The sequence below is a fragment of the Camarhynchus parvulus genome, chromosome 1 (assembly GCF_901933205.1).
Source record: "Camarhynchus parvulus chromosome 1, STF_HiC, whole genome shotgun sequence".
NCBI classification, from domain to species: Eukaryota; Metazoa; Chordata; class Aves; order Passeriformes; family Thraupidae; genus Camarhynchus; species Camarhynchus parvulus.
Genome location: NC_044571.1, coordinates 25222066 through 25248066, shown reverse-complemented (window position 1 = coordinate 25248066; position 26001 = coordinate 25222066). Strand labels below are relative to the sequence as shown.

Genomic DNA, 26001 nt, shown 5'->3' with positions numbered 1-26001 from the left:
AATTCAATCTCAGAATGGAGATTTCATGTGTTAGACGTTGTAGCAGTAGATTTTTCTCAGTTCCTCTGAAATTCTGCCTGTTGTAGACCAAGGCCAGAGATTTAAATGAGTTAGTGATCACAGAAAATTCCTTGCTTAGTTCTGCTTTACAATAAATCTGATCCTGTGTTACCTCCACACTGCATTATGCTGAAAGAGCCCTTGTGATGCTGAATGTACAGATGCTACAAGTCATGTGAGCCATGGGGAAGTGGTAAAAACCCCACACAAATCCCATGGGCACAGCTCAGTCAAATGCTACATGAACACTTTCAACTGTGACTGTCTACCTCTGTACTACAGGACAAAAGGTATTTAATAGATTGTGCCTACTGCAGCTTGAAATCTGCTCCAAAATATACAAAAAGCTAACTCCATTTGGTTATAAAGCATACAAAAGTAGAAATATTAACAAATTTAGAGAAAGTGAGTAGTTTCTGGCATAGGAGAAGCTAACACAGTCCCCTGCTGGAAAAATATTGCAAAAACATGCTATTTCTATATTGTTCATCTGTCTACTGCAAACACACAGCTATCACAAGCTGCTTGACTGACAAGAGGTGGCTAGCAATACACTAAGAAAAAAATTGACTGTTTGGGCAATCTCACCAGGCCTGCATATGACAGTAGAATGGACGTTAGGAAAATGTTTGTCCTGGTTTCAACTGGGACAGAGTTCATTTATGTCTTACTAGCTGGTACAGTGCTAAGTTTTGGATTCAGCAAAATGTGCTTCCTTTCCCAGGCTGGTTAGCACTGCCATGTTTCTGGAAAGCCAGCAGATATGCCTGCAGGTGTGCACACCCACACAAATAGGGACAGATTCAGGACAGTGGATACTCCAAGTGGAAAAGAATATCACAGAAGTGAGCTCTGCCATGCACAAAGGAGAGCCTGCGCATGTTCAACAGAGAAACACAGTGAGATCAGTGAGAACATGCAGGAACTAATGGGAGCACCAGAGCAAATTTTGGACTGTGAAGACCTGCACTAAGTAATTGGTACCAAAGTTGTAACTATTCATAGTAACTCCCAGAACTGTAGCTCTTATGTCTTCCTAAGGATGCAAGAGTTAGATTTAGGCCTGGACAGTGGCTTTAAGGCAGCCACTCAAAGGCAGCCACTTTAAGACAGCCCCACAAGGTAAAATATGGCAAGCCTCCATCCCTTTTCCAGATGATGAAGCATGTCTTGCAGAGCAAATTCATCTCAAATTTCATCTCAGCATTTCTCCAAAGTGCAAACTCCCCTTTTCTGGGACCCTTTAGCATCAGCACTGTGGGACTTATGGGGTATCTACAGATACACACATTAACCCACACAACCCCTGCCTGTTTGTAGGCCCCTCACTCCCATAATCAAGGGTTACATGCTCCTTTTCCCTTCTCATAACATATCACAGTGAGCAAAGGTGTGACAGTGGGTAACAGCAAGTTCTGCACCTGAATTTCTGAGCTTGGTAGGTGTAGCAGGTCCAACAGAATGTAACTGAGACATCCCTTGAACAAGCAGGACACAGCTAAACCTCAGACAAAATGGTAGTGCCTTGAGGAACACCCATTTTAGAATGCAGCAGTGAGGGAGAAGTGCAACAAAAAGTCCTGTAAACACAGGTTGGAGAAGGAGGGGAACAAGGTGTCACAGGTGCTGGAGAAGGCTCGCCTGCAGCCTGTGGAGAACACCACAGTGAAGAAGGTTTCCCCTGCAGCCCATGGAGGACTCCACACTGCAGCAGATGCACTGAAGGAATCTGCAGACCATAGTGAGGCCTCATTGGCAGGAACTGTAGCCCAGGATGAACCCACCTTTGAGCACATCTATCCTGGAAGGACTGCCAGCTGTGGAGAAGACCAACACTGGAGGAGGGAAAAGGATGAAGGGGGAGCAGGAAAGAGGAATTGTTATAGACAGACCAAAACCACCATTCCCACCCTCCTGCACTGCTTGGTGGGGGGAGAGGGGAAGACAGGGGCAACAGAAATGGAAGAGTCAAGTTCAGCCTAAGAAGTGGGGTGGCTTCGTTTTCTTGTTTGTGAACAATAAGAAATCAGTGCTTTTTATCTCAATGCACAAGCTTTTCCATCTAATTCCTTCTCCCATCTCCTGCTGAGGGAGAGATGTAAGAGAGTGGCTGTGTGAGGGTCTGGCAGCCAGCAATGTTCAACCCACCTCAATAAAAAACATTCAAAAAGAAAAATCCCCAAAACACTTCAGGTGACAAGGAAATGACCATTTCAAATTGTGTAAAATATTCATCTTTACAGTGATGAACCCAGAGAAAAGTTGCAAAGTGAGACTTCCGAGAATAATTATAAACTGCTACAAATAAAGTCCTCTGTTCCAAGTATATCTCCTTGCTGAATTAAGCTGGAAAAAATTTATCATTTCACACCCCCAAGACGTTAGTAGTCCCTTCAAATGTTTTGTCCAAAGACTAAAACCATCTTGTCAAACAAATGGCTCCCTGCACTTTCCTCAACCGATCCCACCATCTGGCATAAAGCCATACTGATGATTCTGCTACCATAAAAATCACCCCACTCCTCCCATTTCAGGCAGCACCAATCACAAAAAGTCTCTATGGCACACACATCACAAATTTCTGTCTATTCAGATAAATCATGCATGTAGATATTTTATACTCGATGCAGTTTCTAGTGTTTCCTGCTTTATTTCCTTTCACTATTTTCTGTCTTTGATCTCCTCCATTTCTTACATTACCTGAGCAGTTCAGGTTGCCATGAGAAATGAAGTGAATGTTTCTCAATGTAAGACAGTTAAGATCCTCCTCCTCACCCCTCTAAACAACCCTTGCTTTGTTGTTGTTTTTTTTTTTTTTTGCCAGGCATCAATTTACTATTATAAAAGACCGTGAAAAAGCTCTTTCAAGATAGTACAGCAGCTACTAAATTGGAGAGGTGCTTATTTATATGAATGGCAAAAAAATTAAAGCAATTTCCCTTTATCTCATAGCCCACATACTAGATGAAACATAACACGTCATAGGGTAGGGGAAAAAATTCATGGTTTAATTACAATGTAGCATAAAAGCTTTAGTAGTGGATACCAGGATATTATTGTGACATCTAAACTAGAGTTCTTCACAGACACTGTAAACAGATACTCTAAATTCCCTAAATGATTTGCATTAAAAAGGTTTATACAAAAGCAGTCAGTTATTCAATCTTTAGGATGTCATGGCATGGTGAGACAAACACACATACATCAGTAAGTACAGAGAAATGTTATGCTACATTTTGGACAGTTCAGAACTGAAAGTGCTTCACATCTATAGGATAAGAAATGGCTTCATCTCCTCATCCCTAAATGATGAGAGCAAACAAACAACCCTTTAATAGGTTAAATAAACAGTGCCCCATTTATCCATGCTTATGTAAGGTTTCCAACAATTCAGAAGGTCCATGGTGACATTTACAATCTATATACACTGTAACAAATTGTCAATGAAAACAAGTTCAGGTACTTCTTGGTTCCCAAAAGTCGGAAGCTGCTCTCTGCACTAGCGACAAAAGCTACCTACAACATTAGGTCAGTTTTCTTTTCTGCCTCCTTTATTCTTTTTGTGTGTGTGTGTGTTTGTGTAAAAATTAGTCCTCCCAATCCTCCTTGAATAAAATCAGTCCCTAAGTCCTGATCATATTTAACAACTGCTTCATCCCAGTGTTTAAGGCATGTTCATTAGATGTCAATGTAGGGGTACTGTCAGAAATTATAATATCACAGGTACTAAGAGTCAGAAGATTTACATCGCAACATCACTCTTTACAATATAATGCAAAACAAATTGTTATGATGGAAGCTGTTCCTGAGTTAAAATTTGCTAAATACTGCTAAGCTTAATGTTTTCCATTTATACTTCTTCCTTTGGAATGTCCTTTCACATCTGCTCAATTGAAAATTAAAAATCACTCTGAAAATACTCTGGATGTCAAAGTGAAAATGTTAGCAAAATTCTAATTATATTGGCTTTCCCATGTCTAAATTTGGCCATGATAGTATGCATTTGCAGGGATTAGTATCACTTAGTTTTTAGCAAGGATATTTTCTAAATGTGAAGATAAATAAAACGTCGGTCCACAATTTTGTGCAAATATCAAGGGAAGATTTTGGTAACAATAATTTACAAATTTAAAGTTCTGTGAAGATATAAAACTGGTAATGTAGATGTTTTTCATTTTCTCCTCCTTTAGAATTAAAGGAAAACATTTTTGAATTGCAGGAACACAAGACACCTACAAATATATTCAGCTTCCTAAAAGAGACAATTTGTCTACTCAGGTTATGAAGCATCCATTCCCACAGAATTGTTTCTCAAGTATGCAATCATTGACAGAATTTCCTATTTAAAAAAAGCTGTTCTTGACTGAAAAAAGTGGGTAGCTTTAAAAGTAGATTTTCATTAGATTCAAAATGTGCATTACAATTCTTACAACCCAAATCATCCTGGCTCCAACTCACTAAAGTTTGTACAAACATTTGCTGAAGTCTGAGCATTACATTTAGCAGGAGTTAAAAGAGCAGTAGAAAATCAGAATGACAAAAGGTGTGACTCAAGTCTGTGCTGTACCTGCACTTCTGACTCAACTGAACACAAACCCCTCAGAAAGCTGCACTGTCTGGAGTCAAATCCAAAGTTTGATGAAATGCATGAAAACAATGAGCTTTAACGGGATTAGTATTTTAAGTGCTTCATCTGAAGCTCACCGTTTGCAGTGATGTATCATCTCCTATCTTAAATACAAGAAACTGCAGTGATTGCACCTATCAGACTAGGGAATTAATGTTCCTTTATGTATTTTAAAATCTGTCAGCAGTGCAAATTATGAGTTACAGTACGATTAAAAAAAAATCTTCCACATTTCTTTCCATTTAAATCCCAGTAGGACAGAAATCAGCAACACGCAAAGCAAAAAGGGTGGGAAACTAATGACTGCTTCCACAGTATGGGAACTTCAAAAATTATATAGTGGTATGGAAACAGAGCTCTGAATGAAGTTTGCCCTAGCCCATGTGTCTTTTGCACAAATGTTAGCTAAAATTTAATTGCTGTGATCATAAAATATAAATAGCAACAATTTATTCACATAATTCTGGATTAGATTGATTTTTTCCTTTAACAAACTGTATGATATGTTATCAGCCAGCTGTATGTTTAAGCACAACAATAGAAAATGTAGTACATAAACACCTAAAAATCACAGTCATGAAAAGCAGGCAAGTACATCCGTCTTTTGGTGGCCAAAGCACAATAGATTAGTCTGCCAAACAAGTGTATGTGAATGTAAATTGTGGGCATTAGATTTGTTAAAAATTGTTTCTACTGTCAATAAACATTTTCCTGTATTTTAATACTGTTCTTAAGGAACTGTAAACTGTTTAAAGTGACAGGTAACAGTAAAGGATTTAAATATAGTGGTAAATAGGAAAAACAGGGGTTTAAATTTGCATGTGTGGTGAGTGGGTAATTTGGAACTAATTCATAATTATCCACAAAGAACTCTGACCTTTCTTAGGTAAGACAGTACTGCCATCATTTCTAACACTTGTGACCATTATAATAACACAAGAAAAAAACCCCAACATATCAGCCCTGATACATCAATCACATATGCATTCTAAATTACAGCTATTTACATGAAAAATATATATTTAATTAAAAAGCCACTGAAAAACATGGACTTTTAGTCAGGTGCTGCACTTTCTGCAAAATGAGGTAATTTGGATGCAAACAAATTAAGTTTAGTAGAGTTCAGGATCCACAGTCTCCATGCTTAAAGTACAGATTGCTGCAGTAAATGGCTTGACTCTTTCTGTATGTTCAGAGCAAGAAATCACTAGATCCAGTTAAATCCTGTTTTATAGTGCTCTTGATGCAACACTGACTAATGTCAGAAGGCTTCCCAGCTCAGTTCTACAACTGGTCTTTCAATAGAAAGAAGAAGGGGAAAAGAAAAAGTGGTTATAAGTTGGTTTCATCCCAAGATGGATCATTCATATTCTTTAAAACTTTTCTAACAAGCTTCTCCAAGTCCTTGCGAGCTCTTTGTTCTTCTTCTAATGATTTCTTCATCTTTTTGTTATCCTGTTTAACAGAAACAGAGATATTACTGGTTGGTTTTGGGGGCTTTTAACAGATCTGACTACACATACACTGTCAATTACAAACTCTGAAGGCTCTTCCCAATGAAACTGATATTATTTGTTCAAAAGCAAAGCTTCTATTAACTTCACAAGTTACATACAGTTATTTCACACAATGCAACAAAAGCTCCCAAATGGAAACTGAGCTACTTCCTACTTGTACTTAGGGGGCCTTTATACAGCAAGTGCTAGTAACAGATGGCCACTAATCATGAATTCTTCTGCTCAAATCTGATCAATGAGGAGTAGACTATATTTGTTGCTAATGGTGAAGGGAAATGGAGCAGTAAGCACACTAAATATCCCCTGTAAGAACCTCCTGTGATTTTAACTGGTTTCAATCTCCAAAGAGCTTAAAACTTAATGCAAATCAACTTGCTTCATTAGGAATGTAAATAGTTGAAAGGAGTATCCTAAAACCAATACATTCTCTGAACAGTGTTTTGTGACTAGATTTTAAACTAGACTGATGACTTCCAGCAGTCTAAGAGAAGTTTGAATTTCAAGGAACACCATCTCTCCACATGTATATTAACAAGTGAGTTCTCACTGTTTAGTGCCATCAGGCAATATTGAAATTAATGAACAACAGGACCATAAGGATGACAGGGATCAATCCACAGGAATTCTCACATTGTTTAATCCTGTACAGGTCAAGGTGATGCTGGGAATAGTAGGGAAGCAACCAGAAGGTAAAATAACATAAAGGCCCCAAGACAAGTCTAATGGTATTTAACAAACACAGGCCTTCAATCCAAGGGTCCAACTGGACTCTCATTATCTGTCCTTTACAGACATTTTAGAAAAAGGATGAGATCATAAAACCATAGAATGAGTTGAGTTGGAATGGACTTATCAAGATCATTAAGTTCATCTCCTGACCTTGCACAGGACACCCCAAAAATCACACCATGTGCCTGAAAGCATTGTCCAAATGCTTCCTGAATTCAGACAGGCTTGGTGACCTGGGCCTGGGGAGCCTGTTCCAATACCCAACTACCCCTTGGGTGAAAAGCCTTTTCCTAATATCCAACCTGAACCTCCCCTAACTCATTTCATGCTGTTTCCTCAAGTCCTGCCACTGGTCACCAGCAGAGATTGGTACCTGCTCCTCTTCTTCCCCTCACAAGGAAGTTACAGACCACAATGAGGTCTCCCCTCAGCCTCCTCTTCTCCAGGCTGAACAGACCAAGTGATCTCAGCCCATGTGGCTTCCCCTCAAGGCCAGTCACCATCCTCATGGCCTGCCTTTGGACATTCTAACAGTTCAGTGTCTTTCTTTTATCATGGCACCCAAAACTGCCCCCAGCACTCGAGGTGAGGCCGCCCCAGCTCAGAGCAGAGCAGGACAATCCCCTCCCTTGCCCAGCTGGCCATGCTGTGCCTGATGCCCCCAGGACAGGGTTGGCTCTCCTGGCTGCCAGGGCGCTGCTGGCTCATGTTCAACTTGCCACTGACCAGGACTCCCAGGTCTCTTTCCATGGCACTGCTCTGCAGCTTCTTGTTCTCTAGTCTGTACACACAACCATGGTCTGTCACCTCATTAACTGCATTCCCTCCTGAAGTCTGTTAAGAAACTTCATTATTTGGAAAGTTTATTATTTTATATAGGAACAGATTTAAGTTAAGTCTGCCAGTTCAGGACCAGCTCAAGTGTATTGCCTGTGGAATAACAGCTATGAAAAGCTGATGGCAGCTGCTCTAGGAAAGATCCCACTTTGCACTCTGGTGTCTGCACCAACCAGGACACCATGTACTCCCAGAGAGCCTTTATCCAAAAAGCCTTTGCCAGCTCAGAGATTATTTCTGCCCCTTCTCTGGTTGGCAGCATCACAGCAGTGAACCAATAAATGCTTTTAAGAAGCGAATCCTGAATTCTTGATATGTTAGAAAATGAAATCAGGCTTTAATATGTCTTAGCTTGGAAGATGTAAGATTCTGAAGAACATCTATTTGGAAAGGCACCAGAAAAGTGAGTTGTTGCATGAAGCTCAGGAGAAGGTGACTTTTTATTTAAGGGTCATGGAGCTGTGCAGAGCCTCCATGTGAGAATAAATGTGCAGTGTGGCTGCACATTTATTCTTTTTACAAAAGCAGGAGGCCACAGGAGTATTAGTGGGCTATTATTGCTGTTTTTGTTATATGAATTGTAATTTTTAAAAGACTGCCAAATTCAGCTCTAATCTGGGATAGTCATTCTTTATATGCTGAACCCAGCAGAATTTAAGTATGCAACACATCAACTGTCCTATTTCAAGGAATATGCATGACATCCTTAGAAATACTAGGCATGGTTACAGATGGCAAAAAAAATAATCACATTTATAGCCCCAGACCTGAAGAAATTTGAACACAAATCCTTTTTACATTAACACAAGAAATTTTATCCAACTTCTGGAGTCAGAGTGGTAAGCAAATTCACATTTTGCATAGTGAGGAAAATCCAATGCTTCTTTTCACCTATACATTAAGCAAAGTCTACATGCAGATCAATCATTAACATGGTTAAAACAAGCCCTGATAAGGTGATATTTTTATTTAATCATGGTGGATATTTAGAATAAGCAACAAAAAAGCACCCAGAGCTATTGTGAAGCCCTCATTTAAAAAAAGCCATGTGATAGGCACTGAAAAGGACTCTTGTCTCTGGAAATAAGCAGTTTTAAGAACTGATCCATCAAGGTGTTCAGGTTAGTTTAAGATTGTATCATCTTAGAACTATAAATATCTGGTTCTATTTAGGCCTTTATTAGCATTCTCAAGCAACTATGATTTCTCAGTCTCTGTAATCTTACTTTGCTGGTGATACAGCACAACTGAACTTGCTTAACACTTCTACCATTTCAGAAGCTGCAACATCCAAAATCAGCTTAGCAATTCACTTCAGAGAAGCAATCCTCAATGCTATTCTCAAAAGACTGATGACAACAACAGGGAGTGCTTTTTTGGCAAATGATATTTTACTTTTAAAAGTAAATCTAGTCCAAAATTCAAGCTCATGACTGTCAAAGTGAACTTGCAAGCCATATTTAGTTTTACAACAAGCTTTCCATCTTTTCTTTCTCCATATTGCTATAAATGTAGCAAGTTACCAACCTGTCTTAACTCCTGTACTTCATCCTTTAATGCATATACTGTGTCAACAAGGCTTCTAAAATGAAAAAAAAAGATATCTGTAACAACAGTTTTCAGAAATACACATCTAAATCTATTATTAGACAAAACTGTTCAATGAAATGCAATTAAATAAAAAACACCCCACACCTAAAAGCTAATTTCAGACCTGTGTTTAAAAAAAAACCAAACCTGTCTGTAATCCTGATTTATATTCAGTAAGGCAAGGATTTGTTACCAGCTTCTGTGACAAGAAACACCTCTCAAGCATTTATGGACCTCTGCTGGTTTCTGTATTAAAGCTTTCTAGAACAGAACTGTAGTTTCACTTCCAACATACACTTTACCAAAAAAGTCAAATGACACCACAGGCTAACTAGAAGGATGACACCAATTTAACACTGAAACCTGACAGCAGTTGGAAAAATTATTTGTAAGTGAAGCACATCATTTCTTGGCATGGGTGTAATAGCTTGCACAGCATATACAAAGAAACCAGACATTTAAATGAAGGCCAGCTGCACTGAGAGGACTGGCAGCATCCTCCAAACAGCTCCATTCCAGCTACAAACACACCACACACACCCTGCTATAATGGGAGACAGGAGGAGGAGGAAGAGTGCAAAGTTTACTACTTTAATTCATCATTCATTAAACATTTTCTTACTTCTCTTCTATAACAGTCTGACCATTACTTTTAGTTTCTTCTACAATAATTTTTTCTTCTTCTGGAAGCAGGACTTGAGGAGCTGATTCTTTACGGGAACCTGTTGTAAAAATAAATTACAAAGTGAGCAACTCACAAAAACCACTGGGGCATTTTAAAGATTATTCTTTCATTCGCCACATGATACACCCCCATGACCAAGGTATACCACTTTCCATCTCCCCCTTCCCTCTACACATGAGTTACTGACACATTTTTTACTTTTGAAACCACAGCCTTACAACAACAAAAGGTTGTGGGACACCCCTGCCCCACTGGTGACATAACTCCCGAGCCATGGACAGGATGTTACCCTGTTCAAGGAACAGTGCACTATTCAACCATCAGTAAAAGCTGGGCAAATTCCCCACAGCAGACTGAGAAAGACATAACTGTGTTTAAGTAACAGTGATTTAAGCATCAAGGACAGATTCTGATCTCACACTGATACAAATCCAAGATATAATTCTGCTCTAAGCCCATTAATCTGTCATTAAGGAGCAGAATAGCGATATCAAATGACACAGCAATTAAAGAAAAAGAAGTAAAAACCCTTTTCCCCAAAACACTGTAAGCTCTCCACTTTGTGTGTGCACACATATACATGCAAATACTCTTACAGACAACCTTTTAGTCCTACAATACATTCCTACCAAATGACACACACTCTTTGTATTTAATAGGTGTTTTAAAAAGCACTTCATGGTTTGATGATAAAAACTCAAAGCATTCCAACATCTTCAAAACTTTTTCCACATATTACAATTTATAACATCAAGATAAAACATATAGATTATAAAAATGTAGTTCTGACTAGAAAAGCCACAACTCAGAAATGTGCATCCACCCATAATTCTATAAACATTATTCAATCTGGCTGCAACAAATTAAAAGGGTTTTTTTTAAGGTCTGTAAATAAATTGGTGTCTAAGCATTTGTTCAGAATTCAAACACTGCAGATAAAGCACTGAAGTTCTTACATTTTTCAACTAAGACATCAGTTATAACAAACAAGGTACACCTGTCACAAATTCACTGTAGTGAGCTTTCCTTAACCAGGAATTTCTCAAGTCTCATACAGTTGTAACTGATAACTTGGTACTACAGAGCACTTGCCTGCCTAGAGAAATCAGTTGCTGAACAGCTACTTTGTGCTAGCAGCACTTTTCTTTTAAGGTTCATGGTAAAATACAAAATATAAACAAACAAAAAAAAATGTTGAATAAATCACACTCATTGCAAAATATTAACTTCCCAAACAGCTGCAGTCTTGAATTCTGAACAGTTAGCTTGTAGGGATCCTATCTTAGCTGTACATGTTTAGCTATTTAAATTATTTTAGCAAACAATGACAAATATCTTTAATGCAGAAAAAAGTTTCCTTAAGCTTACAGTAAAGATCTAATGTATCAGTATGTGATTGTCAAAATTATATAGACTAAAGAGAACAGCAGATTTGAGAAAGAATCTTGTCCTCAAAAGCTGTAAATTCTTCTTACGGAGCGAAGAAATCTTTTAAGGATTAATACACTTCCATTTATTTTCCAGGAGGAACAACCTATAAAACAAACACATCCAAATTCTGTAGGGAGCTCAAGGACACTTCCCTGTTTTTGCTGTCAGTCTCTGTAAAAAGCTCTCTTATGTTTATTTCAGTTAATTGCTTACTGCTCTGCTTTATTAGCCTGGCAGCTAACACAGAACTGAATTAAATGTTGTATTAGGAATTAGTTGGCAGCAGCTGCTACCAGAGTACTGCATTTTGGGTCTCTGTACTGATGTGGAGCACACCTCAGCCCAGCACAGGCCAAGGAGACACTGACCAAGGGGAGAGAACTGGCACGGGTTTCTCACCCGTGACTCCCATCACCCAAATGGAGCACATGTTCTTCCCTTTGTACAGAGCTGCATCCAGCTACCAGCCTGGGCAGGGTAATGGGTCCTTGCAAAGCACAAATAGCATGGAGGAGACAGCTTGACAACAAATGTCCCGGCTGTTCAGTTATACACACACATGCATGTGAAGCAGATGTCTGCAGCAGCACATCCCGATGGAAGTACAACAGAGCACAGCACACAACACTGCACAGACACACAAAGCATTTCACCAACAACATGATACACACAAGGAGACCTCACACTACACAAACACACCCAATGGAACACTGCTGCTGTCAACACTGACCTTCCTGTGCCACAGGACAGTAACCACTGTGGAACACAAGTTCCACTCTTGCCTTCACTGCTCCAATGCCCTGGGTTATACAAACCCTTATTTGTAAGTCAGAACTCTTGCTGCTCCTATGGTTCATACTTATGTAAAAACCCCCACACTTTCTCCTTGATCGTGGTTTGGGTTTTGTGAGCTTTGGAGGGTTTTTCTTTATTGTGGATTTTTTTCCTAAACCCTACAAGCACATGCTGAGTATCAAAGGTACAAACACACAGCACATCTATCCTGCCACAAAGGATCCGGTCATCAAATGAGTACATGCACAATAACATCAGACATGAGGTGTCAAGTTCTAAAGGCAAAAGAAAGCGAGAAAGCTACTTCAAAATCCTGCTTTTCTGCACCACTGATGCCAGCAGCTTTTTTTTAAGGTTTTTTGGGGGGGTTTTTTTGGGGTTTTTTTGGGTTTTTTTTTTGCAATTACACATCTGGAAGTAACTTCAAGCAGAGTCCTCACTGGCACTCAGCAATATCCCCTAAATTCCACCTTGTGCAATCATCAAGTTCTTTAGGCCTACCCCCTGTGGAAACATTTCCCTCTGCAAAAGCTACAGCTTTAGGACACAAAGAGAGGGTTGTGTTACAGTACAGTGGGCACTTCCCACTGAATTAATGCTGAAAGGACAGTCTGGGAAGTTTGTACACTCAGATAATCCCGAGCACCTTTAAGAAATACCCCACATTTCCATGAAATAGGGTGGAAGGACCAAATTAATTTAGTTTGCCATATCTGCTATTCCTCAATTCTAAGCACCCAAGTTTCACATTGTATTTTATTACAAGACACTGTTCCAAGTCAAAAAGGCCAAATGACTATATTTAAATTAACCTCAACTGCCCAATTCACCTTGAGACAACATAACCAGAAGTACTAGTCAGTTAGCTTGTAGGGGTTTTTCATGTGGGGATTTGTTGCTGGTTTTTTGGTTTAGTTTGGGTTTGGGGGCTTGTTTGTTTGATTTTTTTTTTTAAGATGGACACCCTGCACCACAAGCTACACAAAACAGGGTTTCATTTGGTTTGGGTTTTTTTTTTTTGGAGGGGGTGGGTATTGAAGGAAGTAAGGTAGATAGGAGGAGAAACTATGTTTGACAAACCCAAACAATTATTTCAAGATTAGCAAGCGAATATCAAGGCCAAGTAAGTTGCCATAACTTCTCAATAGGGAACTCTTAAAACCAGGGTCTTGGAAGAATGACCCCACTGTTTAGAAGTCTGTTGAGTAATTAAAGCAAACAACTGACCACTACAACCATGAGGCAATTAAGTTTGATAAATTAAATTCCATGATAAAAAATAAAGCTATCTATTCAATATCAATGCCTCTCAGCACTAGAGTGGAGAATAAATAATTACAATGCTTTTTGACAAAACCATACTCTAAATTATAGGTTTAGCAAATTTAGCCTCCAGAGTAAAGCCAGCAACAACACAGCCCACCTAACATTCAGAGAAAGGCTACAAGCCTTTGCAATACCCCTTACATAATGTGGTAGAACACCTGAAATACAAGAATAGGCCTGTAAGGAACAGCCCCCTACTTTTGGTTTTCAGTGTCTGATCCCCTTTCCAGCTAAATCAATGAGTCTAAAACAAGCCAGCAGTTCTGAGCATTTCGATAAATAAGGAAAGCTGGAAGCTGTTTGGGTATTTCCATGGTTGAAAGACTTAACTAAAGTTCAGTTTATACCTGCCTAAAACTGGTAGAGTGTCACTCCTTGCCCTGGAGTATGGTCTTAACACCAAACCAGGAAGAGACTACAGCAGAGACTGAATGTCACAGAGGCTCTCACTGATGTCTGTTTGCAATCCTAACTCACAGCCTCAGCCTTTCATTCACTCTCCCCCAAAAGGAGCATGACATCTTACAAAATGGTTGACACAGAGTCAACCCCCCTGCCATGGGCAGACACACCTTGCCCTAGACCAGGCTGCTCAAAGCCCCATCCAAACAGGCCTGGAGCACTCCCAGGGATGGGGCATTCACAATTTCTCTGGGCACCATGCTATTTTTATATGGTACCATCCTGGCTCCTGACAGAAGCCAGGCTTCAGAAAGAGCTGTATGGGTAAACAGCCTGGTCCTTTGTTTTGAAGCATTTAGCAGACAAATATGAAGGCAGTTCAGAAGTTTTGCAGAAGGGAAGTAAGAAAAGGGGGATGAAATTCAGAAACCTTTCTGCTTTAACTGGATATTAAATCTCTGCCTGTGTCCAAAGACCATGTCTGTCCAGGAACCATTTAAGCAAAGAGAAAAATGGAGGTGGTTGTTCACATCATCTGCTTAAAGTAGCTAATTTCAGGGCATCAGTTAGAAGACAGCTCTCCCCAGTGAACCAAGAACAGCTTCCTCCAGCTGGCGAAAGGGAGGAGAAGGCTCATAGAAGACTATGAGTGTCCTAATTTAAGGTATGGAAGTCAGATGTGTGGGCATGGTGGTAATTTCAATAAGTTCACAGCATTATCTGAGGCCATGAGCAAAGGCTCTGTTGCACAGCTTTTAAGTACTGCTGTTTTCTTCACACCTTTACTGTGATTAGGAGAGGTAAGGAGGGGAACAAGGCAGGGATAAAGGTGAAAAATTTGAAACAGTACTTGTAAATATACCATTCTCTTTTTCAACAACTTCACAAGCTAAGAAGCTCTCAGAAATTAAATTTACTAGAGTTTCAATGACAGGAATGTGACTTGCCACTGAAAAACAAGTGTGTGCATACACAACTGTTCAGATCCATCATTGACCACTGGCATGTACAGGCATGTACTTTTCCTAGTGAAGCAAATGTTAGACAAAAAAAATTACTTGTCATTTTAAATATTCAGTGTGTCACTGCATTTGTTATATTAAATATGTTAAAGCACATGAGCAGACCTGCCAAATGAACTTTCTCTCAATAAATTTTTCATGAGGTCCTAATACAAACAATTCTAAAAATGCTGCTCCCAGACTCTGCATGTGTTGAGATTTAAAAATTGGAAAAATCTGTGCTACAGATCTGCCAAAATCAAAAGGGTATCCTTTACTATCTTTGTAAAGAAAACACAAATCAGAAGCCAAATATCAGCTAAACTTTAGTTCACTGTATAAGATATACCATTGTTTGCAAATTCTTGGGAATATTAAAAAAGGTTTGGGCATGAAGTTTTGTCTTTTTTTAACTAACAGAGAATCACAAACAGGAATAAAACCCACATGACTCAGATGACTGATTTAGGCAGTTTACAGCAATATGCTTAGATGAGTAAAATGGAAACAATTAAAGTAGCCCAAAATATAACTTCATATGTAAGTGTTAGTCATGTAAGAACAGAATGAATAGTTTGAGAAGACAGACACCATCTGAAGACATGGGAGATCCCTAAGACAACATTTGGAAAGAGCTACTCCACCAGCCTGTACTTCCCTAACCAATGCAAAAACTTCCAAGCCCATGGCTGCAGGACTAGAGCTGCCACAATCATAGCAAAACAAAGTTATGACCTTTTATTAGAGTGGGGCTGTTATTAAATTTATTCTGATGTAAACATTTTAGCACACATATTGGCTTACTGATTTGTTTAAATTCACTCATATGTAAGTAAATTTTAAGCAGAAACACTAAAGATAATTCTTGCTTTTAAAATAAAAATGTTGTCATATTAAATCATGAAAACACATAAGGTTATATACACCCTTAGTATATTAATAACATTTCTTTCTGGCAATAGGACCTGCAGAAGTAGATTTTAGATTGTTCCAGTAATTCAGCCCATGCTTCTACTGAGAATATACCAACAAAAAAGACCCCCACAAAAAAAACAAACAACAGAAAAACCACACACCAAAAAAAAAACAAAAAAAAAACCAACCAACCAACCAAAAAAAAAAAAACAAAAAACTAAAAGGACTAAAAGGAACAAAATAAAATCAATTTAACAGGAGAGGGAGGCAACAGAAAAACAATCTATAGATGGCAATGTCTCTGAAATTATTTTTACAAAAAAGAGGATATAGAAGAATACATACTTCCCATTACATTGAATTTCCTGTAGATGCCAACTACATTAAACAAAGATTACACACTTATGTCAAAAGAGGTCTTTCATGTCAGCATTTGATTCCTCTGGGAAGAAAGGAGGAAGAGAAAGGAGGCATAGGGAGAAGAGGATGTGTTAAGTTACAAGTTCTGCTGTCCTTTCCCCCTGTGTAATAATTAAATATTAAAGTCACAGTCTAGCAAATGCAAAATTTATTTCAACTGTACATAACAGATGTCCTTTTCATATAAAACAAAACACTTAATTGATATATGCAACCACAAACAATAAGCATACTGTACAGTACAATGAAACATTCAGATATACATCCATTTTGCATTTTCCAAAGGCAGTCACCTACTAAAGATGGCTTCTCCCATTCACAAATGAAGTGCACAATATATATTACTCTTTCTATGTTTTACGTCACTATATACACATTACTGTGTTTTGGCAAGATTATGCAAAACACCCAATCAATACTGGCTGGCTTCAGCTTATGGTAAGTACTAATTTATATGGAAACACTGCATAAGCCATGAGAAGAGGGCCTGACAATGGCTTGAACCTACCTTCCAATTCAGGTTCTCCATCCTTCCAGTGTATTTGTAACTGTACACATACAATTTACAGAATTGCATAAACATAAGGTACTGTTATTACCATGACTAAAGTTCCACAAAAATAGAAACACTGAACCTTTGGACTGAATACCATCATTTCCACATTTGTCCTTTTTTTTTTTGTTTCAAGCATTTTGCATTAATACTCCTGATCAGTTCACAATAGTTTACAGCCTGTAACATTGAAGATGTAGAACGGTTTTAAATGTGCTGTGATGTTAATATGAGAATACACAATATGAGAGATCCTAATTATGATAGTGCCTAATGACATAAATGCTACAGTAATTAATGGTGGTAAACTGTCAAAGCTTTGGTGCATAAAAAGTCAAAATCTTCGGATCTGTATAACAAAACTTTCTGTGTGATAAGGAAAGTTCAAGTGCAACAACTGTATTACAAACTCATATTTACACTATATAACATGAAACAGACATAAAAGAATTATCATTTATCCAGTGCAGAAAACATTATTCAACTAGAACACCACATCATAAGAAACAGGGCAAAAAACAATCTGTACTTTCCATATATGTTAAAAAAACAAAACAAAAAAACTTGAAAAGAAGAAGGGAGTGAAGTGGGTTACAAATGTGCTGTGAAATGATATGGAGCACATATACTTAGTTCATTTCTCTAAGCAAGACTCCTCCATTTGCAAAAGGTTCAACATACACAAGTTCCTGGTCATTACATTAATATATGACCAGCAGTAAAATGCACCCCTGAAAACTCTCCTTGGTAAGTACTACTGCTTTTGTTAGTCACATTACAGAATGCCAACAACAGTGAGAGAGGATAAAGCAGGGGATCAAACAAGACTGAACGTAAATTGAAGACATGAAATGCCTTGAAACATCTTCTCCACACTGACCACCTTCAGAAATCATGCACTCCTAGCAATTGCAACTTTCTGATCACGTAACCCACAGAGAGGTATTGATTACCTTTTAAATAGTGTGATCAAGTTCCCAGGCTGCAGTTAAATTTCATCACAATTACTCTGAACTTGTTCATAGAGTAGTATCTGAACACTGGATAACATGCTTCTGTGAAAAGTGATAAGGGTGTTGCACTTGGGAACCCTGGCAAAACTGAGAACTGTTTCTGTCCTTTCATCACTTTCATCACACTTTTTCCTAATGCTTACAAAGATTTGGAAAACATGCCATTTTTGTTTTGATGCCAATTACTTTAACAACAAGACAGAGCACACACACACACAGTTCACCCCAGCAGTGCCCCAGGGGCAGGTTTGAGACCTTCAGCTGTGCACAGCATGTCACAGTTCTCTGAAAAAGCCAACATGACTGTAAGTGAAGAGCTGCTGCTGAAAACAAACCTGCTTATGAGAGAAGTTACAAGACACAATAAAATCTGTCACAGACATGCTCCAAACAGTACAACCCAAAAGCCAAGCATTCTATTATTCAGAACTTCAAGCAAGCCAATTTGATCACAGTTGTACCTAGAGTTTCAGATGCTGAACACTGGAGCCTCCATCAGGGGAATCATTTTCCTCTCGTCTTTTCAAGAAGAATGGTCAATTGAGAGTTGACAGTTGTGTATTTTAACAGGCAAGTAAACATCTAAACCCTGCTTTCTGCCACACTACTGCACACAGTAAAGTGACAGTATGACCACAGGCAACATGAGAGTACCAAAACACTGCATGTAATGAGCATGGACTGCCAGGTTTTCATGACAATTGCTGGACTGGGGTGGGGAAAGAGCAGCAAGGTCCTTCATATAAACGTTTTAAGCAATGAGCAAAAGAGAGCAGTATAAAACCAGAAACTTTTATGGATTAGCAAATGCTCTTCCAAACAAACAGGCCAGATATGTGAATATCTGAATGATTTTACTGCTCTTGAACTGCTTATTTTTAAGCTGCATTTCACTTACTCTACCAGCTATGTTTTTTGTTAATAATATATAGAAAATCCAACCACAACCACTAAGGTATTTCCATATAGCTGGCACTCAGCTCTCAAACCAGTATGGCTTCAGTACAAAATATAAAAATATGCTTATCCAAAATAAAAAGAAAATAAAGGACCTGTTACTACACTGACCAAGTCAAAAGAAAAAAAAGACCATTCAGAGCTACAAATTAACATCTGTCAGTTAAAAAAACCCTCAAGAAGTATCATCCTTAACAGGATATACACTTTTTAGAATGACTTATTTGTACGTGTACTGAATTGACAATAGAGCCTTCCACCAGGTATAACTGAAGTTTCAGGAGCTCCCTCAGAAGTTGTTAAAATATCACATTAAAGAGACAAGGAACAGCAAGAAAACATCTAAGAAAAGCAGGCTGTGATACAACAAGCATTTGTTAAGAAAAAGCTCAGAAGTGCATTAGTTCTGGTGAGAGATATATGAGCAACAGCTCTTACGAGATGTAGACCCCATTCTGTAACTATGGGCTGTCCATATACTGTCATAGTCAGAGTCTTCTGAGAGGTCTGAAGGCTCCAAACGAGAAAGGCTACTGCGACGACCCAAGGAGTCTAGACTTGATTGGTCATCATCAGCCAAGACGTGATTATGCATCAGGTCAGTGCCTTGCCATGCTAAGGATGTATAGGTGAAATGAAATGGTGGATGTGGATAGGCAGAGGTGGGATGAGGAGGAGAACGTAAGGAATAGCCACAACCAAACACATGAAATAAAAGCAAAAAGGTGATGGGAAGAGAAGGAAAAGAGAAAATATTGTTAAAAAGGCACCAAAGTTGGTTTTTTTCTTTTTTTTTTTTCAAATTTGTTTGGGGTTCAGGTATAAATTACACTCAGCACATAATGTTTGAACGGTTACAATACAATTTTGAAGTGGTTTTTAAGTTTCTAGGCAGTCTCAGTTGAGAATTTTGAGTAACAAAATATTGTTTGAAAGTGTAATTTTTTGAAGAGGAAGTCAGGTTCTTTTGAAATACAGAGTCAGTTCTGGTCTGGGGAGGATTTGACTGGGCACAGAGCAGTAAACAAACACCGTAAGCCAGCATGATCCAGCACCAATGTGAAAAGCAACAGCCCCTTCCCCATCACGTATCTGTACCTCATCCTTTCCCTCCCTTGCAATGACACAGTCTTTTGTACAGCTGCTTCATGAGCCAGGTCAGGAAACAGCTTCAAATGAAAAAATCTTTTGTAGGGTTAGTTTTTTCAAGCAGGTAATTTTCCCACCAGCTCACAACACAGCCAACAGAAGTGCTCGTGTCACCACTGTGAAGAGGAAAATGAAGGGGGAAAAAGAAAAGCAAAGGTTCTCATGCAGAGCAGGGCTGCTGATTACTAAATCAGCAGCAACATCTTGCACGCCAAAAATGTCAAAGCACATTTTTTTCTGTGCCCATACCTCTTGTTATTTGTTAAACCATGTGACAAATTAACTTACAGAAAAACATGGCCAAGAGCCTAAGAGTGACACAGCCTAGCCCATTCTGACCCCTCACACACCTCTTCCTACATGCCCAAGTCCATCCCCCCCAGTTCAATATCTTTAGATCTCTAGGGTCATTGGTCAAACATAGTAAGGACAGGTTTTTTATTTTTTCAAGGCCTGGCAATACCCAAGGATTGAAGCCACATAAGTGGCCATGTTATGAGCCACCATACACATGATATCACAGAGGATTTTAAGTCTTCATTTGAAGCAGAAATGCAAAATAAGCTCAGTGTACAAAAAGCATGAGAAAGTCAGACTCTGCTCTTTCATTTCCATCTACCTACCCAAATTAAATCCCACTTTTTCCCACCCAAAAAACTGATAAAAAGCTGCTCTGCTCCCTCTAATACCACACCTTACCAGTTTGCACTGGTGCCATAGCTCAGCTGTACTGACACTGCCAAAAGCAGCAGATTAAGGTGCAGCTGGGGAATTATCCAGTGAGTGCTGTCAGGGACAGGCAGAATATTAACTGGGAGGTAAGAATGGAGTATGTAAAAGCCAGCATACCTCACAGATGACAGGCAACTCTCTCATTCTATTATTCTACACTGACTACTGCTCCAACAGAAGCAATTTCAGCTTTATTGGTTCTTCCCCCATTTCCAACTCCAGTTTACAAATGGACCTTCTGAAATCTAGTCTTAGGTGACAACACTATGCTTTCCAAACAAAGCAGCTGTGTGCCTAATCAATAAAAAATTGTTTCTTGCTACAATTAAGAGCAAATAAAAGAGCTGACTTCTGATGTATGCAATGATACCCACAGCACTATGTATATTTCTTAAATATACATAGACAGGAAAAATAGGCAAGCAAAAAAAAAAAATCGTATCCACTTCATATCTGCACACACACACTACTGTGCAAGTGCAAATGTTTTCCCAACCATTTCTTGTCACATTATCCTTGGAAATAACAGAACACAGTTGAGGTGTTTAAACAGCAATCATCTCCTTTGATTTTGTTTGGAACAACAGTATATCTTCAGAACTTTGAACTCATTCATTCCCTTTATCCAATTAAACACACTACTGTAATGACTGTAGGACTTTAAAAAGATTAGTATTAAAAAAATAGTAGCAGTAGCTGATTTCATGATCTTGGAGATCTACAGTTCATTAAGACAGAAAAGTTAAAATTAGGGCTTTTGTTGTTATTTGAGAAGTTTTTACAGTCTAATATAATTACTATATTCCAATTGTAAGTTACATAAGAATTCAAAGTAGCTGTGTTTTTTTTCAAGGTGGCAATAGCAAATAAACATGTATTAGGAAAATTCAAGAACTAAGTCAGCAATTGTGTTTTAAGACTTCAACTGTCAGCACAAAGTGCTTTTGCTGGGAAGCAAAACAGGCCTAGAGCACTGCAGGCAGCAGTAAGAGTGATTAATATTGCAAAATTTAAATATCTTTAATGGACAAGAAGTTATGATGTCCAGCCTTCTAGTTCCAGCAAAACCAGCCAAGTACCTCAAATTCATTATACTGTGTTCCAAGGATCTCCAAATTAAATTTGTATTCAACAGTGCAAAAAGGACAAACGCAACAGCATTTTCTCCTTCCTTGTGTAAATGGAACACATGCTGGTGGACTCCCCTGCTTTGAGCAACGTTTTACTTACAATACAGAGGAACTCCACATGGCAACCTTGATTTGGATTAAATGAAGTAGGACCCCAGAGGCACGTTACAGGCTTTCAATATGCTAGGTATTGATCTGAGAAACTAAAAATGGCTTTAAGCAACACACATCTGAGAACAATTTCTCCTGAAATTATGAGACGGGATTAAAATTTGTAATTAATACTAAAAACAACTAGTGGCAATAAAAATAAGAAATTTTTATAGGTCTAGGTTACTTTTCCATGGACAAAGTCTTTGTTGAACAGAACACAACAAAAATACAGTCCTCCAAAATTACAATGACTTCTTCATTCCTCCTACTTACCAGCTTCTTGAAATTTATCCAAAAGCATACTGATTAGCTGTTATATTCAGTTCAGACACCTCTTATTCATTGGTAAAGCTTTAGTACAATTGTAAACCATGACAAGTAGCTACATTTGGGGTTTTGTTGTTTTTGATTGTTTCAAAATACTGAAAAAATGATAGCCTCTAACCATGGTCCTTGGCATCCTGGCATTGATGTTAAATCAGAAACAGGTTATTATTATTTGCAGGTCCAGCTTGCTATTTGCAAAGGATGGAGAATATACAGGACTCTCGTTTGCAAACTATCTTATTGGTATTTTATTAGAAAGTACTGAAATGGGTAGAAATGGCTAACTCACTTGAATTTAATGTCTGACGTGTTTTGGCACTTGTGCAATATGCTTCAATGACTTTAAGAATTTGAGCATCTTCTTCTAAAGCAGCTGTACCTAGAATCAATGGGAAAAACAGAATTTTAAACATGGGCATGTTTCTTAATATAGAAAAGCCTTTGTAAATCAGTACAGTTCAGTTGAGTCCAGAGTTCAGCCTAATCAACCATTTAAAATTATTTTAATCATACCATTTAAAAAATCAAACTTCAATGAACAAAAGGAATAGTCTAAAAAGACAAATACTATTTTGAAATGCTTAGAAACAATTCAATTCAGAGTAACCACTCACACACTCAAGATATTTTCTGAGCATCTTATATTGTACAGAACGTGTTTTGGAGTGTGAGGACTCTCATACTAATCCAGTCATTTTACTGAAAAATCCCTATATATTGAAGTTATTATAGAAACACACAATTCAATATGCATCCTATTCCATTATTTAATCAACAAAATCAAGAAACAGAATATTAATTCACGGAAAACATTTTAAAAATTTCTTGCATTTGTATATATATATATATTAAAAATCAGATTTACTCGCCTAACAGCACACAACTGAAAACAGAATTCAAATTAACAGCATAACTTCAGTGCAGCATGCAGAAGGGAACATGCTGCTATCATGTACATATATCTGTGGAAAGTGACTACTCTAAACTATTCAGACTTCAACAGAAATAGCACTACTGAACAAATTTAACTATTCAAGCTTAACATGGCAAAGGTAAGCTTTACCATTTTCCAAAAGGTAAAGCTCCACAGCGAATCTCATTGGGTGACTCAGTAAAAATAGTGTCAAATTGTTCACTCACAATAGAGTGAACCTCTACCTCTACCATTATTACTTCAGATTAAAGCAGAAGTCTATGTGCAATAAAAGACAATTTGTTGTTTTAAAAGCATTTTTCCTCTTTTCCCCTGTGAAATAACTAGGTTTGAAGATTTCCTGCTACACGAATCTGAGAAGCCTTCAACATCAAAATGCAGTTGTATTCTTTGCCAGCCAATGCATCCTGTTGGGTTTCGTGATTTATTATCACCAGAACAAAGCCAACTTTCCAAACATTTGTTGGGACAAGCTAGCTACTGCAGAAATTATCTTGACCCAATATAATTTTCCGACAGCTTAAGAGATGCAGGAACTCTAAACTATGGGTTATCCCTGTTTCAAGGCAGGAAAAATAATTGGATTTTGTAGTTACAATGCAGCACCATATAATTACAGTAGCAGGGCAAATACTAGACTTCTGAAATAGCATTTTGAGGGCAGTCAGTTGAAACATCTCAGTTCTTTTGTCTGTTGAAAAGCTAATTTGACACAGCAGTTCTCAAAACATAGCCCATAAATCCTCTGGATTCCTGAGAAGGGAAGTAACAAAACCCAGGCCTCTCTATCAATGCTTTATGTTTGACAGAAATGCTTTAAGTTTGACAGGAAACTTTTATAGCTCCACGAAAAAAAAGTTGAGAAAGTTGAAGAAACACAGAAGCTTCTAATTACTGATTAGGAAAGATGAATACCAAAAATCTGTAAGAAACACACAAAAAAATACCTTTCAATAAAAGTTATCTATCAGGAGTAGAAAAATGTATTTGCAAGCTACAGACTCCTTCCTTCTGCCAAGTAAAAATCTTTAACTCCTCCTATTGTGTTCTTTAACAATTGCTAAACTTGCAAGTTGACAGCTTCATCATCATCATTACAACTACTGAATCTCCATTCTCCGACATCTGAAATGATACTGTATTACAGTACTTTCATTTTTCCTAAACAGATGCCTTGCTGTAAGGATAAAACATCCTGAACTACAACATCCACTTGCTCATCCATGAACAGAGAATCATTCTGCTCGTTACCTTAACCTTTTCCATATGAAATTCACAGAACATTCAGAAGGACTAACACCTCAGACAAACCAAGAGCATCCTGAGGAAAAGCTCTTTCTCTCCAGCTCTATATAAGTCTGTGAGAGACAACTGCCACAATAACACACCTCATGCACTGAACACTCATGGCACAGACTCTTAAAAAGCCCATGAGCAAAAGATAGACATAGAGAAGCAAAAGTTACAGCAAAAATCTATCCAATAAAACACCCTGTTTTTTATTGATACAAGTAATCAGATTATTTTCATTCACACACATTTATCTAAGGAAGAATTACAGCAACACTGACAAGTAAGTGAATACTGTGCTTGCTTGATAACATTAACGCTCCCTCCACTTCAAATTATCCCAACATCCAGATTTTGACCTCTCTCTTTCTGTACATTACTACGTCTCTCTCAGATCAGTGTTTTTCTTCATACTTCAGGCAACCCAAATATCTGCGATTTATTTAGATACAGACATAATTTACAGGAGATAAGAGAAGACTGTTGGATCCTAGGAGTGATTGCAGAAGCAACTTCAAATCAGCAGCAATAATCAACTTTCCAACACCCAGGACAACAGAAGCTTCTACCAAGACCAACTTAAGAACACAGCTACAAATATTCTGCAAGAGTGGTTCGGTATCTTCACCTTGCTGCTTACAGGTTACTAAAACACAGGGTTAACTCACTGAACTTCACCTGGCTCTCTAGTGAGCCTCCCTTCCTCCTATAACAAACAGAAATAGGCACTTCACAAGCAGACACCCACTGCAGCAATCAGTAAAGCTCTACAGATGCCATCACAGAAGAAGATGACTATAACAAACCATCCTCTGGGGATATACCTACCCCTCTCCCCTGACACGAGAGAGGAAACCAGGTGACTTGCTTACACTGCACACCTAACTCTTACAGAAATTAAACTGATCTTAATCCCAGCCTTTGTATTATGCAGATATTTGCTCAAGTCTCTCTTACTTTTTCTCAGTGCAAACTCTTCATCCGATGGCTTCCGCTCTGGCTTGCGTTTGGGAAGCAGCTTTTTCATGGTTTTAGGGCTTTTACTTAGATCCTGTACAGGAAAAATAAAAAGTAGAGCTTCTAGACAGTCTTTCAAAAATTTGACTTCTAAGATGCGTGCAGGAATTACTAACTAAAACCCTTTTAACAGCCCAAAATTCAGTTTACTAATATTTTTTGCCACGTTCAATTAGCTTAAATTGGCTGATTTCCTCTCTACCCTTCTTCCAACTGCACACACAGCCAAGTATTTTATCTGTTCTGTTAACAGAAATATACATAAAACCCTGCTGCAAAGGCATTCAGCCTGTTTGCGAGCTAGAGTGAAGAGAAGAAGCAGGAATACATTGACAGGTCTTTTTCCTGAATAGTTGAAGAGACAACCCATTTCACTTGTCTACTGGGAAGCAAGCAAAAGAAGGACCTAAC

At 38.3% G+C, this 26001-nt stretch overlaps 1 protein-coding gene across 7 annotated transcripts in view; it reads right to left on the bottom strand.

The window, feature by feature from the left end:
* Positions 1–3050: 3050 nt before the first annotated feature.
* Positions 3051–26001, bottom strand: part of ARHGEF7 (Rho guanine nucleotide exchange factor 7) — a 114251-nt gene continuing 91300 nt past the window's right edge. For 4 of the 7 annotated variants that reach the window (XM_030956089.1, XM_030956134.1, XM_030956118.1 and 1 more), the window contains 6 exons: positions 25531–25624; positions 22639–22728; positions 19297–19473; positions 9983–10082; positions 9298–9352; positions 3051–6142 (listed from right to left, as the gene is read on the bottom strand). In XM_030956089.1, coding sequence (XP_030811949.1) covers positions 6020–6142; positions 9298–9352; positions 9983–10082; positions 19297–19473; positions 22639–22728; positions 25531–25624 — 639 coding nt within the window. In that variant the 3' untranslated portion in view covers positions 3051–6019. The remainder of the gene's footprint in view (positions 6143–9297; positions 9353–9982; positions 10083–19296; positions 19474–22638; positions 22729–25530; positions 25625–26001) is intronic. The other 3 variants (XM_030956109.1, XM_030956127.1, XM_030956098.1) reach the window with 3 other exon arrangements.